Source organism: Gossypium raimondii, chromosome 11 (assembly GCF_025698545.1).
Source record: "Gossypium raimondii isolate GPD5lz chromosome 11, ASM2569854v1, whole genome shotgun sequence".
NCBI lineage: Eukaryota > Viridiplantae > Streptophyta > Magnoliopsida > Malvales > Malvaceae > Gossypium > Gossypium raimondii.
The window spans coordinates 45,882,857-45,896,321 of record NC_068575.1 but is presented as its reverse complement, the minus strand read 5'-3'; the positions used below and the strand labels follow the sequence as shown (position 1 = coordinate 45,896,321).

General features: G+C 30.7%; 2 protein-coding genes across 3 annotated transcripts; both read left to right on the top strand.

The window, feature by feature from the left end:
- The first annotated feature begins 960 nt into the window (after positions 1-960).
- LOC105803609 (protein PLASTID MOVEMENT IMPAIRED 2) lies at positions 961-3,768 on the top strand. 2 transcript variants are annotated; one of them, XM_012635882.2, is made up of 3 exons: positions 961-1,155; positions 1,355-1,475; positions 1,844-3,768. In XM_012635882.2, exons 2-3 carry the CDS (start codon positions 1,362-1,364, stop codon positions 3,527-3,529), a joined length of 1,800 nt encoding a protein of 599 aa, XP_012491336.1. In that variant the 5' UTR covers positions 961-1,155; positions 1,355-1,361; the 3' UTR covers positions 3,530-3,768. The 2 variants fall into 2 exon arrangements, with proteins under 2 accessions (XP_012491336.1, XP_012491335.1); XM_012635881.2 differs by having other exon boundaries at positions 1,841-3,768.
- Positions 3,769-9,396: 5,628 nt separating this feature from the next.
- On the top strand, positions 9,397-12,943 carry LOC105801018 (uncharacterized). Its single transcript, XM_052624602.1, has 4 exons — positions 9,397-10,846; positions 11,224-11,601; positions 11,980-12,300; positions 12,574-12,943. Exons 1-4 carry the CDS (start codon positions 9,689-9,691, stop codon positions 12,712-12,714), a joined length of 1,998 nt encoding a protein of 665 aa, XP_052480562.1. The 5' UTR covers positions 9,397-9,688; the 3' UTR covers positions 12,715-12,943.
- Positions 12,944-13,465: the final 522 nt, after the last annotated feature.

The following is a 13,465-nucleotide window of genomic DNA, read 5'->3' as shown; positions in this document are numbered from 1 at the left end:
TGTATTATGGTTATTTTCATCTTTATATGATATTTATAAATGTACTACATTTATAATAGAAAAACTCAATAGAAAACATAGTATATGCATTCATATAAATATATAAAACTAATATATGATACGATTTTACTAATCATGGGTTTTGTTTAATTTCCGATTCAGATTCAAATTTTCATTAAAAAGAGCAAAGTATTTTCAATGCATTGCTAATATTTCTAGAATTAATATTTTAATAATTTAATTGTTAAATTTATTTTATAATTGTAAATGTTATTTAGTTAAAGTTTCATACCAATTCGATAATTATAACATAACAATTTATGATATTATTTTTGTTAATATATGTTTAATGGTCGAAAATTTTATGTCAAAAAAATCAATTTATGATATTATTGTGTTAATATATATTTAACAATTGAAATTTTTTATCAAAGAAATAGTTTGACATTTTAATGTACTTAATTTGTAGTTGATTGAGTTTTAACTCGGTTGGCACAAGTATTCTTATTAGAGCACGTTGAAACGTATTTATCTTCTTATTTAAAGTTTAAAAGGGGTTATAAAATAATCTTAGGCATTATATATATTTAAAAAATAAAAATTGATAAGTTGAATCCTTTTGAGATAAAACTACATGATAATATGAGATTATGTCAAGAATTCACATGAAAATTTTATAAATTAAAAATAATACAAAAGTTATTAAAATTATGAAGAAAATTATGAAGAAATTATAATTCTTCATAATTTTTAAATTTTAAAATCATGTGATGATACAACGTAATATCAAACTGTCACGTCAGTAATTTAAGTTCAAAGATCAAATTAAAAAAAAATGTCAAACAAAAAGAGTTTAGGGATTAAAGTGGAAAAAATTTCCAAGTTCAGGGACTGAATGTTAATTTATCCCTTGCGTGTGTATATATATGGCTAGCGTTGCATACAAGAATACTATCCAATCAACAGGATTCAAACTATTGTCCTCTCTGCGTCTGATTGTCAGCCGTTTTATCTTTTATTCCATTTACTTGGCATTAGCCAGTCTAACTCATTCCACAAACACTTGCTTCTTCTTCTTCTACAAATCACAATTTATTTACAGGTTTTATTTCCGGTCGCCATTTATTATGTTCTAACTCAACCCACAATTTCTTGGTAAGTTGTCAATCTCTTACTTTGTTTTAACTTTCTGTTCCTTTCAGTTTGCCATTTTTTAACCCCGTTGCAGTTCAGGGGATGTTAATAATATGTAAATTTGATTATATAGAATAATTTATATTGGAATTCCAGGCCTTTTGCTTCAGTATTTAATTATATATATGTAATACGTTTTTCTTGTGTGTCAATGGAACAGGTTGATAATGGAGAAGAGAAGAATTGGATCAAGTAAAGTTGCTGTTAATATGTATGAAGAAATGATTCTTGATGGTAATTCTTCAGTGAAGAAACCCCAGAGTCAACAGGCTTTTCCGGAGGTATAATTTTGGTACTCATGGTGTTAAAGTATCGGATTATACAGATAAGTTGAACTGATTGATGATTAAATATTTATTTTTATGAAATATTATTATATGGGATAAGATTTATACATTTAACTCTTTATTAAATATTTATTATATTTGATAATTATTTAACTTTAAAAATACTTAGATAATACATAATTTTGTTTAATACAATCAATCGGATCTATTGGTAATCACAGGTGTCACCGGTTTTACATCGGATTCGGCTTTTTAGACATTGGTGATTCATGAAAAACCTGTAGTTTTTATGCAATGGAGTTTAATTAATTTTCAATTTTGACTGATAAATTTGTCATTGTGTGATTTTAACTTTTAAGAAGCCATTGTCAAAAGCAAGGGAGCTTCATATTGCAAGAAGGGATATGAGTCGATATAAAGAGAGTAGAAGAATTGCAGAATCAGAAACGTTTAAAGCCGAGTCTGAACTCTCTAGTGCAAAGAAAACAGTGAAGGATTTGGCTTCAATGATAGAGGAATCAAATTTCAAAGCTAAGGAAAGGATTAAAGATGTTGAATCTTTGAAAAAGAAAGGAAAACTCGACGTCAAGGCATCGGTTTTTCGTTGTGTCGAAAGTTATCAGTGCGTGGAAGTTATGGAAGAACTGGAAATGGTGAAACATGAACTCAGTGAACTTAAGCTTGCAATGGCATCTGTAATGGCAGATAAAGAAAGAGCAGTGAAGGAGTTTGAAGATTCAAGCAAGAAACTGTTGTCTAATGGTAAGCATATAGAAGAGCTCAGGAAGGAAATTGAGGTGGCTAATGAGGAACATGTTCTAGTCGAATTGGCTAAGATGGAGGCATCAAAAGAAGCTGCAGATATCGAAGCTCAAAAAGAGAAAGAAGTTGGTGAACTGTCATGTAGGATGGCAGGAACGAAGAAGAAAATGGAGGACATGATCAACGAGATTGATCAGACTGGAGAGTTGGAACAAAGATTGACTGTCACTTTGTCTGACATTAATGTCTTACAAGATGAACTCAAGCAAGTCAAGGATCAACCACCTTCATTAGAGTCAACCAACAAAGTGTTGCAGGCAGCTAAGAACGAATTGGCTTCGATTCGAGAAGAGGGTTTTCGGTATATGTCATCCATGGATGTTATCCGAAATGAGCTGAAACATGTTATAGAAGAAACAAAAAAGTTGAAGAAAACAGAGGAAAAGACAGATTTGAGAGTTAAAAGTCTCAATTCAAAGCTGTTAAGAGCCAAATCAAAGTTGGAAGCAGCGACAGCAGCTGAAGAAAAGGCTAACTCTATTGTGGCCAATCTTTCCCTCTCACTTGAACAGTTAAGACTTGAAGCTGAAGCATCAACGAAAGAGAAGGCTCTTATAGCCGAAGAAGCTGCAGCAATCGCAGAAGAAATCCGGAAAACCGAGTCCAAAATCGACTCAACCGAGGAAAAGTTGCAGGCAGCTGTGGGGGAACTAGAAGCAGTTAAGTCAGCAGAGACTTCAGCTCTAGAAAAGTTGAGATCTCTCATAGAGACTACAATGCTATCTAGAGCTTCAGCATCCGATCGGAATTCCACGATTACTATATCGAAATTTGAGTACGAGTACTTGACCGGACGTGCGGTTGGAGCTGAAGACATTGCTGATAAAAAAGTTGCTGCAGCTCAGGCATGGATTGAAGCTCTCAAAGCTAGTGAAAGGGAGATATTGATTAAAACCAAAATGGCTCAAAGTGATCTCAAGGAGATGAGGGTAGAGGAGGAAGAAGAAGAATATCGAACCCAAAGGTCACTTTCAGCTAAGAAAATGATAGAGAAAGAACTAAGAAACTGGCAACTTGTTGAACAAAACAAGCAATCATCATTCAATAGAAGGTCAATGAAAAGCAATGGCAATTCGACACCGTTAGGAAAATCGAAGTTCCGTAGATCATTGTCACCGGCGATACGGGTGAGTGGATTGACCCCATTCAGCATTAAGAAGAAGAAAAAGGGGATGCCAAATCTAGCCAAGCTCTTCACAGGTAAGAAAGTTGATAAAGATGCTTAAGCTTGTGACGAATCCTTTCTGTCAAAAATGAAAATGTTGCATATTACAAGCATTTGTAGCTAACAGTTGGGGTTACGTTTTTCAATGGTTGCTTGTTTCCGAGTTAGCTCTTAACAAAAACTTGAATTAAAAGAGAGTGATTGAGGCATTTACTAATATAATTGTAGGTGAGTTTGTTTAGACATGTGATGTAAATGAATGCAGACTGTATAGCAAAGAAGTATTCCATATAGGTTTCATATTGTGCGCGTATATTTATATACAGATAATGAATATCATGAGATGTTCTCTACTAAAATTTTAATTATTTCTATTTTTTAAAAATCAATAAAATATCAGCATGCTGTTGGAATTTATTCATGAATTTTTTAAAAGGAAAGTACTCACATAAATTAACTAACAACATCATCCAACATTAAGATACTGTTTGGTAAGATGAAAAATAATCATTTTTGGAGTATTTTATTTTTGAAAAGTGATTTCAAAATTTGGTAGTTCAAATTTTATTTACTTTTCTTTAAATCTAATTTTTTCTTAGGAATTATTTTCCAATGAATGTGGTAATGTGATTTCTATGTAAATTGGAAAGTAAAAAATTTTAAGACAAAATTAGTCTTATTTTATATCAATTTAGGATATTAATCTATTAATAAACGTAAAAAAATTATTGCATTCTTCCTTTGTCCTACTACTTGATTTTTTCTATTACTTCTCGTGTTGTTTGAATCGGACTGACCGGTTGAATTGGTACGAATCGACATTTGAATCGGTTGAACTAAGTTTTTTTAATTTTTTTAAAGTTTTTTTAATTATTAATACTTTTTTAATTGAACCGGTTGAACCAATGGCCTGACTAGTTTAACCGCCGATTTTGTTTAAAAAAATTGATTACTTCAATGAATTCTTCACAAGTATTTGTATACAGAATTTTTTAAATTTATTCCAAAACAAGTTTTGTAACACGTCAAATCCAACCCGATAATTAGATCCGAGTATGATGTGTTACAACTTAAAATCAAACTAACTTCAAAACATTTAGTGGAAGCTTTATAAAATTTTTCAAATTATAGTTATAAATAGTATAATAGTTGTTGCTTGAATAAAGTTTTAATGTAAACATCAACAATTTAGAATAACGTCTAAATAGAAGTTCTTTATACAAATCATTTCCAAAATGCATGTATACGCCACCCGCAAGAGTCATGCATGATACAGAACAAAACAATTAGCTCACAATAGTAGCAGTATTCAGGCGTAGTCCTTCTAACAAATAGTCTTGCTTCAGTTAGCAAGCTTGAGAAGGAAAAGATAACAGAGTAAGTTCATATGAACTTAGTGAGTTTTAGAAAGAAATCATACATATCATTACTTACAACACAACCAAACCTTTCAGAGGGGCTTTCATACGGTAATCATAGTACCCCCAATGGTGTGCATAGAACATAGACAGACTTAGTACACCAACTTACTTAATACATGAGCGTATATTGTACGCCAACTTAATACAACTTAGACAACCCATCTTCATGCTAGCTACGTACCTAGAATTCAGAATCAAAAGCATATCATATAGTTTCATTCACATACATACTCCCCCTTAACTCATCATATCATTTTCATTTAGAATAGCATGTTTTATGTAAACAATATGATTGTCCTACCAATATAACAATATGATGATCTGCCAGTTCGGTTTGCAATATGATTGTCCTACCGGAAGCTACACAAACATATCTCCTTTTCTCCATCACCATAGACAAGATCATATTTCTCATATCAAAAGTAGATGGTAGTGACTTAGGCATGAAAAATGACGCTTACTTCAAACCACTGACAAGCTGTACTCAGATTGATGACATTGAATGGCCATTATCCATACATACACCATTCATACATTACTGAGGAAGAGTAATTACCTTATACAATTTATATAACAATGGAAATTTACAATACTTGTAAGTAAGAAGGAACTCACCAAAAATTCTAGCACGACCTACAAAGCAATTCCTTTGCCTTTATTGATTGGACCCTCGTTAGCTTTTTGAGCTAAAAGAAAGATAATTATATATATCAGATCGCCGATCTATCAAATCTTAACATGCATGCAAGAATCGATAACATTTAGTCCAAAATCAGGAAGTTTTCTTCCTCACACGCCATTCTAACATCTATGCATTCAGTACGAAAAACACATAAATGATTTCGATGATAACCTAAGGGTTCATTAGTAATTACCAGTGAGCTGGTATTAACGTAGAAGTTAGCTAGACACTTCAAACCTTCACTTCGAGGAAAATCTTCTAAACTTAGGTTTTTAGAGACTCTTAAATAAAATAAAATAAAATAAAATAAAAAAGAGGAAAAAAAACATAAAGGTGTTCAGAAAGACCACCACTATCCTTATATACTTAAGCAACGAAGACAAGGATTAGTGAAAAAAATCAGATAATTCCAATAACACTCTTGATTCCCATGATTAAGTGTACTTAACAAATTTTAGGTCTTCTAACCTACAATAGTCTAGTTCAGTTCTAACTAAATTTTAACTTGACTAACCAAATCATCATACTCTAAATATTAAACAAATCTAAACAACTACGAACTTAAGAAGTTCGCCCAAAGCATTAGAGCTGGGCGAATACTTAACAGAAGAGCCCGTCAAACCACACAACTCGCCAAAATTAGGAATTCGCCAAATGGTGAATTACACAGAATTTTATACTTAACCAAGACAAATAGTATACTTACTCAAATATATCCTTAATTTACCATCTATACGCTAAACAATAACCAAATACGGAGACTCTGTCGGATAGGCTGTTACAAGTTTTATATACAACTATGCATTATTATATTTATAAAATATATGTAAGACAAATATGAAACAATTTTGCTTTCAATTAACATTATAAATTAAAAATATCAATTAAAATTTATTATTAAATATTTAATCCAAATATTTGTTAAGAGAGAAGTTTATTATAAAATTAAATACATGAATATTATCTTTTATTTAATAATGGTAAATATATAAATTATTATTACATTTTTAAGAAAGTACTTAGTAAATCGAACATTATCTTGTGATTTTAATTAATACATTTTTATATATATTAAACATTATAAAGTAATTTTCTCAACAATCACATTCCATTAAAATTACAACACGAAAAAGTATCAAAGTTTAGCTAATAGGTGGATGATATTTGAATATTCCAAATCAAACAAAAATGTAAATGTCGATGGATTTATGGGCTAAACAATGGGCAACATAATTGACCGTTAATGGGCATATTAAAAAGAAATAAAAGAAATTCAGTTGCGCAAAACATGGGCTCCTCAATGATTACGCCGTTAACAGATAAATCAAAACTATTGCTATTAAATTTAAAGGTAAGCGTGGGATGGAATTGAGTAAAATTTTTTTATTTAATTGAATTAATAATTTTTATTTTATTATTTTAATTTAATTTGAATTTTTTTAAATTAAATTGAATGAAATAAAATTCGAGTTGAGTCGAAACGAGTTAAATTAAAAATTAAATATGTCAAATTAAAATTTTGTTACATTGTAATTAATTATATATTAGAGCATATAAATTTGAAACCATATATATTTGAAAAAAATTCAAAGTAAAATAATAAAAAATAAGATATTAGGATGATAAATTTAAATTATTAATTAACTTATTTAGGTCCTCAAGATTGTTATTTTAGAAATTTTTAAATTCTTAACTTTCTTTATATATTCTTCATATATTTTTTACAATTTTATGATTTATAAAATATTTTGAATTTTGAAAATTATTTTAATTTTCTTTTGTAATTTTAGTTGAGATGAGACCCGGTTTGGTTATTTTTAAAATTGATAGAGATTAAAGAAGTATTTACACTAATCATTATTCAATTGTAAATTCAACTTGAAACTCGAATAAATTATTCGAGTTGAATAAAAAAACTTAAAATTTTAAATTTTCTTTGAATAAAATTAAATTTTACTCACACCTAATTAAGTTTAATAATAACAGCTAAACAATTTGATTCAATGGTAGGAGGCCATCTTAAAAAGATGTCAACAATGGTGATCAGTCAGCTTTTGCCATGTTTTTAAAGAGGTGGAGTGTGGGTGTGAATAACCTAGTTAAAGATGCATTTGAAAGCAAGGTAGTTGTTTTCCCTGTGCAAATTCATTATCACAAATGGATACTTTTATTCAACAACAATAGATTTGATGGTCCAGGCAGGAAATCAAGAAAGAAAAATTGAAGGCTTCTCTTTCCCTATAAAATCATTTAGACTTGATATTTTAATGAAAAATTTCATGATTCCTCTTCAAAATACCTAAACCAAGCTAAGTATCTATTCTTCTAGCCTTAAAGCTTCTATTTTGACTTGATCCCATGTTTATATATTTGTATCCAACAATATCCCTAAAACATATTTATTGCAATTCATTGTTTATATTATTTGTTATAATTCGTTTCTTCCAAATATCATCAACTTTAACCATTAATTTATTAGTTTGATTAATTAAAGATAGAATCACTTTAATGTTTTGTTTGCTTACAATGTTATGCTACGCATAGAATCCGTAATAAATTAATTATTAAAAAAGTAAGAGACAAATTATACATCATTATCCCTTAATTTCGGTCAAGATTAAATTTCGGTCATCCAACTCTTTTAATTATCCTCTTCAAAATACCTAGACCAAGCTAAGTATCTATTCTTCCAACATTAAAGCTTCTATTTTAATTTGATCCCATGTTTATATATTTGTATCCAACAACATCCCTAAAACATATTTATTGCAAATCATTGTTTATGTTATTTGTTATAATTCGTTTCTTCCAAATATCATCAACTTTAACCATTAATTTACTAGTTTGATTAATTAAAGATGGGATCACTTTAATGTTTTGTTTGCTTACATTGTTGTGCTATGCATAGAATCCGTAGTAAATTAATCATTAAAAAAAGTAAGAGACAAATTGTACATCATTATCCCTTAATTTCGGTCAAGATTAAGTTTCGGTCACCCAACTCTTTTTAATTATGTAATAACCATTAACATTATCGAATTGTTACATTTTTGCTACTCATCTGATACCTCCCATTAAAATGATAACGTGGCACATTAATTTAAAGGGATAATAACTAATTAGGTCCCTGAAATATAAATAAAATATTATTTTGATATCTTAATTATTTTTTTAATAATTATTCTAATTTTTTTAAATATTACATAATATAAATATTAAATAAAATAATTATATTAAAAAAATAAAACTTTCCCCATCTCTCTCCTTTCCATCCCCACGTTAGGGCGGGAGAGAGGGAAAGGGCGGGTGGGGAGAGGGAGGGGACCAACGGTGGAGGAGAGGAGAGGGAAGAAGGATGGGGTGGGTTTTATTTCATTTCATTTTATATTTATATTAATATAATAATACAAATATTAATTTAAAATTTTATAATAATTATTTATAATTTTTATAATTCAATTCAATTTATTTTTAATATTTTTAAAAAATAGAATAATTATTAAAAAAATAATTAAAAATATCAAAATAATATTTTATTTATATTTCAAGACCAAATTAATTATTAGCCTTTTAAATTAACGTGCCACATCATATTTAACAAGAGGTAATGGATGAGTTCAAAAATGTAACAATTCCTTAACGTTAATGGCTATTATGGAAGTAAAAAAGGTTAAGTGACCAAAATGTAATATTAACTAAAGTTTAGGGATAACAAGTATAGTTTACCCTTATATATTATGAAATTAGACTGGTCGTTCTTATATAATGCAAGAGCGGATTGTGACAAAAGTAAGTGTTTTGATTGTTTGTTTCATAAATGGAGATTCAACATGTCATCCATGACCATCGCTTGTCGGTCATTGAAAACTGGACTACAGAGGGTAGTTGCCATGCATTTGGGGATCTCTTAGATGGGCCCCCGATCTATGGTTGCAACCGTTGTACGTTTTTTGTTCATAAATCTTGTCTTGATAGGCTCAAACCAGAGGTTCAAAGTTTCTTTCATCCATGCCCGCTTGTGCTCTCTGATAATTGTTATCATGAAAAATGTCATGTTTGTTTTGGACAAATCTATTCAAACTATCGCTATCAATGCAAGTTAGGGTGTTATTTTAGCATGCATGTGGCATGCGCCCAAAAGCCCATGGTAGAATATTCAGATGAGGAGCACACCGTTCAACATTTCACTCATTTTCATCCCTTAAAACCTGTGGTTGATTCCACCCTGCAAAAACATGAAGTCGTCTGTGCCATTTGTGAAAAGCTCTGCTCTTCTTCTTCTTCTACCTACGGTTGCACGGAATGCAAGTTTTTCCTTCATAAATCTTGCATGACGAGCATTCCTCGACAGTTGATCAATCATCTCATCCATCCCTGCACTCTCCTATTCCTCACAACTCCTCTGTCTCGCTGCTGTGATAAATGCGGTGAAGATATTATCTCCAGAATAGAGTTCAGCTGCCAAAGCTGTTTTATCCATCTGCATGTCAAATGTGCCCTGCTTCCCACTGTAGACTCTGAAGATGCCAAAGAGACCCAACATTTCAGCCACCCACATCCACTAGCACTCATCGAAAACCATAAAGATTTCAACAACGAACCTCGATGCGTGGCATGTGTGGAAACTTGCTTAGCTCCCACACCAACTTTCAGGTGTAGCCGCAGATCATGCAACCACTTCTTTTTACACAAATCATGCGCTCTTAAATTACCTTACCTCCCTGCAGATATGGTTGAACCTCCTTCTCATCCCCAACATTACCTACTCACCATCACATCCCTTCCATACAATGATGAAATCCGTACTTGTGGTGCATGTAATCGGGGCTTTGATTCATGTCTCATAGCATATAGCTGTCAGGAAGATAGGTGTGGGTTTAACCTTCACTTGGATTGTAGTAAGCTCGAACCCTCTTTTGTTCTCGATGGCCCTGACCATTTTCTCACTCTCATTGAGAAAGTAGCCGATATGACTTGCCATTTTTGTGGTGCAAATTGCTGTAACTTCATTCTTCGATGTTTGGAATGTGACATAAACATCCATATCCAGTGTCTTCCATCAGCACCCAAAACAATAAGCCACAAAGCTCACCTCCATCCTTTACAACTTACAAAGTCTCCTTTGGAAGATGAGTTGAACTCAGAGGAAGAAGCTTATAATTCTGAGGATGAGTTTTATTGCGATGTTTGTGAGCAAAAAAGAAATAAAAGAGAGTTAATTTACTTTTGTAAGGAGTGCAGATTTATTGCTGAAGCGAAATGCGTCATTTCTGCTGTAAGTATACATTTTGAAAAAATATTTACTTAATTCAATTACTTCATTTACTAATTAACTTTTGGGAAAATTTTAAACATTTAATTGAATTAGATACTTCTTGTTGACTAAATTATTTAAATTAGAGGAGAGTGATGAATATAAATATATAATTGACCCATGTATAATCAAGTACATTACTTCAATTTAGTGTTTTATCAAAAGTATTTGCATCTTATATGTATACCTAACTATTATTAATATATATATACATGAAAATATTTAAATATATTTATATCAAACGCATATTTGTGTTTAATGTTATTTATAAATATCCGAATAACATAATAACAATAGATTAGTAGGTGTAAACAAGTAAATATAAAATTATGTATCAGGTGTTGCCATTACTCACTAAGAAGTACATTTGGTCAAGTGAAGAAGAATTTTCAAGTGAAGAAGAACAAAGTGAAGAAGAAATTTCAAAGGAGGATGTGAGTGATGAAGCTAAATCCTTTCTAGAAATCCCAAAGTTGCATGTGGAAAAGATCTTACTAAACTGCATCAGATTAAATGAAAGACAACATCTATTAGAAGTGGAAATGAAGGAACGAAAAGCTGAAATGAAGGAACGAAAAGCAAAAATGAAGGAACTAAAAGCAGAATTTGAGAAGGCAAACCATCTATTAGAGATACTAACTGAAGGTTACTCAGATTTGTTAATTTCACTAGTGCGAGATGACCTTCATTGGCGAGATCTGATCATCTGTTCCAAGGTGCGACATTTCTCTTTTAAGATTTTCCATTAATTGGTAGAAAGTACGTCTTTGTTAATATTTTTGGTTGAAAAGATTAAAAAAAAAAAGTGAAAAAATAAAGGAAATAAAAAAGACACTAATTTTTACTATTATACCCATATAAACATTTATAAAAATATCTCTTTTCTTCGTAATTTTAGGAGATATTATTTTAAAAAAGTAAACAAATTTCTTTTAATTTTGTATAATCTTAATACAATGAATTTATAAATATATCTTTCATAAAAGAATATCTGCATTTTGCATCCTAAAAGCCAGGGTTCAAAATTCTATTGTTGTGATTTCCTTAAAAAAAAAAAAGAAAAGAGTATACTCTCTGAATTGCATATGAATCAGGTGTCGGCATTGGTTCCAGAATCGGAGGTGGAAGATGAATCAATTAATGAAATCCGCAGGTTGCATGTCCAAAATGTAAAAGGAGAGCTCATGAAATTAGGAGAAACAAAAGAAAGTTTAGAAAAAGAAATGATGGAACTAAGCCAAGAATTAAATGGTATGAAAGAACATATACGGACGAAAAAGCATATGTTTGCCACACTAGAGAAGACTCATCCCTTGACCTTTCGAGGTCCATTAGACGACGGACAAATAGGATTGGATGACGACGAACAAGTAGGATCAGATGACGGTCAATTCTCCATTCGTTCCCCTCATTTGGTATGACCCATACTCCCTTCGCTTTCAAGTAGTTTGGTGCGATAATATCTACAACATTGTAATGCAATATAATTGTAAAATGCTAGTATTTATTTCATATATTTTATAATGTCTCAATAAATACTTCAACCATTTTAATTTTAAATTTATGTCTGATAAGTGATAAAAGTAACATATTTTAATCTCGTTTTTAATGTATTTTTGGATGATTATTTATGTGAATAGGTAAATTTTATATCCCTAATCCTTTGAATTCATGTTTTTATACTTAAGAGAGCATTTGGAAGCAAAAGGAGTAAAAATAGAGCAGATTTCAGGAGCCACACGAGCTGGGCCCTCCCACACGGATTGGACATGCAGTCATACCGCATACCTCGATTTGCATCCGAAATACATGGAAAACACAATTTTTAGACTTTCTAGGCATTCTAAAATCTATAAATACCAAATAAAAGAAGAGAGAATGGAGCCATTAAAGAATATTGAAGAAAACAACTCAAAGAACACCATTGGAGCCAACTCTGAAGCAGATTTCCATCAAGACTGAAGACCTCCTTTTAATTTCTTTTGAAGTTTTTATGAGTTTCTTTATTCCTTATGGTTATTCTGACTTTGAGATGTTTTTTATTCACAATTATGAACTAATTCCCTAGATACCCAAGGAAGATGAACCTTATGATGAATTATACTATTTGATTTATGTTTTACGCGATAAATACTTGATATTTATTCTCAATTATATGTGTTTATCTCTTGTTTTAATATTTTCGGGATATCAATTCATGTTTAATGTAATTAAATTAGAAGAGGAAAAGTCCTTGTTTAAGAGTAGATCTAGCATAATTGAGTGGAGTTCCATGCAATCCTAGAAATAGAGCGACATAAATCTACTGGATTAGAGTCAAATCTAATAAGGTAATCCATAGATCGAGTTATGCGACAATAGGGGTTTTAATCAGAAAGAAATTTCAATTAATCAAACTAGAGTCAGTTTTTCTTACTCTTGAAAGAGATATTAGCATAATTTAGGAATTTCTACAGATCAAGATACCAAGTGAATAAATCGTTGAATTCAGACTCATAATAATAAATGAAATCTAGGTGAATTCTTTCCTAGGTATAGTTTCTCTTATTGGTTATTATTCAATAATTTCATGATTTATTC